The sequence below is a fragment of the Pseudophryne corroboree genome, chromosome 11 (genome assembly GCF_028390025.1).
Source record: "Pseudophryne corroboree isolate aPseCor3 chromosome 11, aPseCor3.hap2, whole genome shotgun sequence".
Classification (NCBI taxonomy): Eukaryota; Metazoa; Chordata; class Amphibia; order Anura; family Myobatrachidae; genus Pseudophryne; species Pseudophryne corroboree.
In genome coordinates this window covers 293,087,834-293,090,328 of record NC_086454.1, presented here as the reverse complement: position 1 = coordinate 293,090,328, position 2,495 = coordinate 293,087,834, and the positions used below count along the sequence as shown (strand labels likewise).

At 44.9% G+C, this 2,495-nt stretch overlaps 1 protein-coding gene across 1 annotated transcript; it reads left to right on the top strand.

Annotated features, from left to right (window-relative positions):
• Nucleotides 1-1,198: 1,198 nt before the first annotated feature.
• LOC134968751 (uncharacterized) lies at nucleotides 1,199-2,232 on the top strand. The gene is made up of 2 exons (XM_063944244.1): nucleotides 1,199-1,600; nucleotides 1,696-2,232. Exons 1-2 carry the CDS (start codon nucleotides 1,199-1,201, stop codon nucleotides 2,230-2,232), a joined length of 939 nt encoding a protein of 312 aa, XP_063800314.1.
• The last annotated feature ends 263 nt before the right edge of the window (nucleotides 2,233-2,495 follow it).

The window sequence follows — 2,495 nt, the reverse complement described above, 5'->3', positions numbered from 1 at the left end:
TAGAGCCGTACCACAGGCTCAATGATGCACATTTAGAGAAAACAAATGGAGGGCGCAGGGAGTGAGTATACAACTTATAACTCTTTTAATACGAGTGTATATGTATACATACATCTAGGTTGAGTAACACAGCATAGAGGACTATCACTGGTGCCTCCGAACAGCACACACAGAAAGCTGCTAGCCGCCGCTCGTCAGATACTCCTGGTCTGAGACCGCACACCGTCAGGTCAGCCAAAGAGACGTAGTACGTCCAGTGTCCCACTATCATGCCAACATGTTTCGTCCCAAGGACTTCGTCAGGGGGTGTGACACCTCCTTTTGGCTGACCCAACGGTGTGCGGTCTCAGACCAGGAGTATCTGATGAGCGGCGGCTAGCGGCTTTCTGTGTGTGCTGTCCGGAGGCGCCAGTGATAGTCCTCTATGCTATGATACTCAAACTAGATGTATGTATATATACTCATATTAAAAGAGTTATAAGTTGTGTACTCATTGCCTGCAGCATCCATTTGTTTTCTCTACATATATATATATATATATATACATATACACACAAACATTTTTATTATATTATTTTGTGCATATATATGTATATTTTGTAACATGGGTATTGTAAATAAGGACTCGTTGGCAGATTTTCAGGTTATAACCACAGTGTCTTTAATGACATCGGACACTGTAGCACAGCATACACAGGCTTGGGCCTGGTCACAGAGGTACATAGAGAAAATAAACAGACAAACATAAAAGGTCCTAGCAATTCCCATACTGAAAAGTAACTCTGCTGCAGTGGCTTGCAGCTTCACATACCATGGTCTCCTGGCACGGCCAATGTCCACAGTCCATGGCGCTATAAACTCAACCCGGTTCACTGGCATCTAACAGGTACCAGCGCAATGCATTTTGGGTAGGAGGGATATTTAAACCCCTTTCGTGCTCCTGACTTCCTGCTGTCTCTGGGTGAGCATGAAATCACGGACATCTGTTTCTCCAGCTGCAGCTGTGCAGAATGTGCAGGACTTGTTTTCTTCTCCCTCGGAGAGAGCTGATTCCACCAGAATGTGGGCATTTGTGGTGAGACACAAGCTCTCTCACCACGATATATATATATATAATTAGTTGAACTTATTATATCTGATTACTGTGTTAAGTTCTGATTTTAATATTTTAAAATTAAATCTCACCTTTCACAGAGACATGGATGCAAACCGTGAGTTCTGGGCTGGATTCATCGATCTATACCAGACCAATGAGTGCTTGTGGCGTGTGGGACCAAGGGATTACACCAACAGAGGAAAGAAAAATCTGGCATGCCAGCAATTGGCCAGGTACAGCCTTGTCCAAGATAGTAGTGCCGACATCAAGTGGGTGAAGAGGAAGATCCAGAATCTGAGGACAGTATTTCTTAAGGAGCACAGGAAATACAAAGATTCCCAACGTTCAGGAGTGGGGTCAGATCAAGTCAAGAAGCCAACATTATGGTATTATGACTTGATGAAGTTCGTATTGGATGAGGAGCCTTCGAGGACAACGCGGAGCACGGAGGAGCCGAACACGCCCGAGATGTTCGAGCCTGAGGAAGAGGAGAGTGTGGATCCGGTAAGTGTCCGCACAATACAGATGTCACTGGTTCTTGTTTAATTTGTTGCCTTATTATTTTCACATATTTTTCTTAATTTTTTTGGATAACTCAGCTGTCTTCGAGGGAGCTGGACGTGGAACCTGCAGTGGATGAGCCGGCAGACCAAGCCACTGTAATGCCGGAGCTGGAGGAAAGTGAGGCGGCGATGGGAACGCCCCAGCCTCTGGCTAGAAAGAGACGCCGGCCGGCTATCCCTGGAAGATCTGTCTCGTCCAGCAGGTCAGATACATTTCTGAGGCAGGCAGAGGAGGTCCTAAAAAACAGACCGGCTAGATTTGAAGCTATTGGAGACCATTTAGCCTGTGAGTTGCGGGCCATGAACCCCACTCAGCAAAAATACGCCCAGCGTCTGGTATATGCCATTATATCACATGGCCAGGATGATGAATTGACCAACCACAGTGGCGTTGTGTTACATACCAGACAGGTGCCTAGTATATCTTATGTCGCTCCCCCAACTCACCCTCCCATGTATTCTGCGCCAGTAATTCCTCCTCAACAATACCCCACATATCCTGCTCCGGGTTACCAAATGCCACAATCCCCCTTCCCTGGCACCTCTTCAGGTGGAGTGTTCACACTCTGTTGAGTGCACACTCCACTGTTCAAGGCGACCAAAATTTTTAATCAAAATGTTTTTTAATTTTTGAATTTGCGCTTTTGTTTGCTGTCTTCAGATTTGTATTTGACCTTCCTCATCCAATATGTTTTTTCTTGAAGTCAATTGTACCATAATGTTGGTTTTCTACACTTCATTTGACCCTGTAATAGAACATTGTGAATGCTTTTATTTCATGTGCACTTTTGAAATACTGTCCTCAGATTCTTTTACTTCTTCTTCATCCCAAGTTT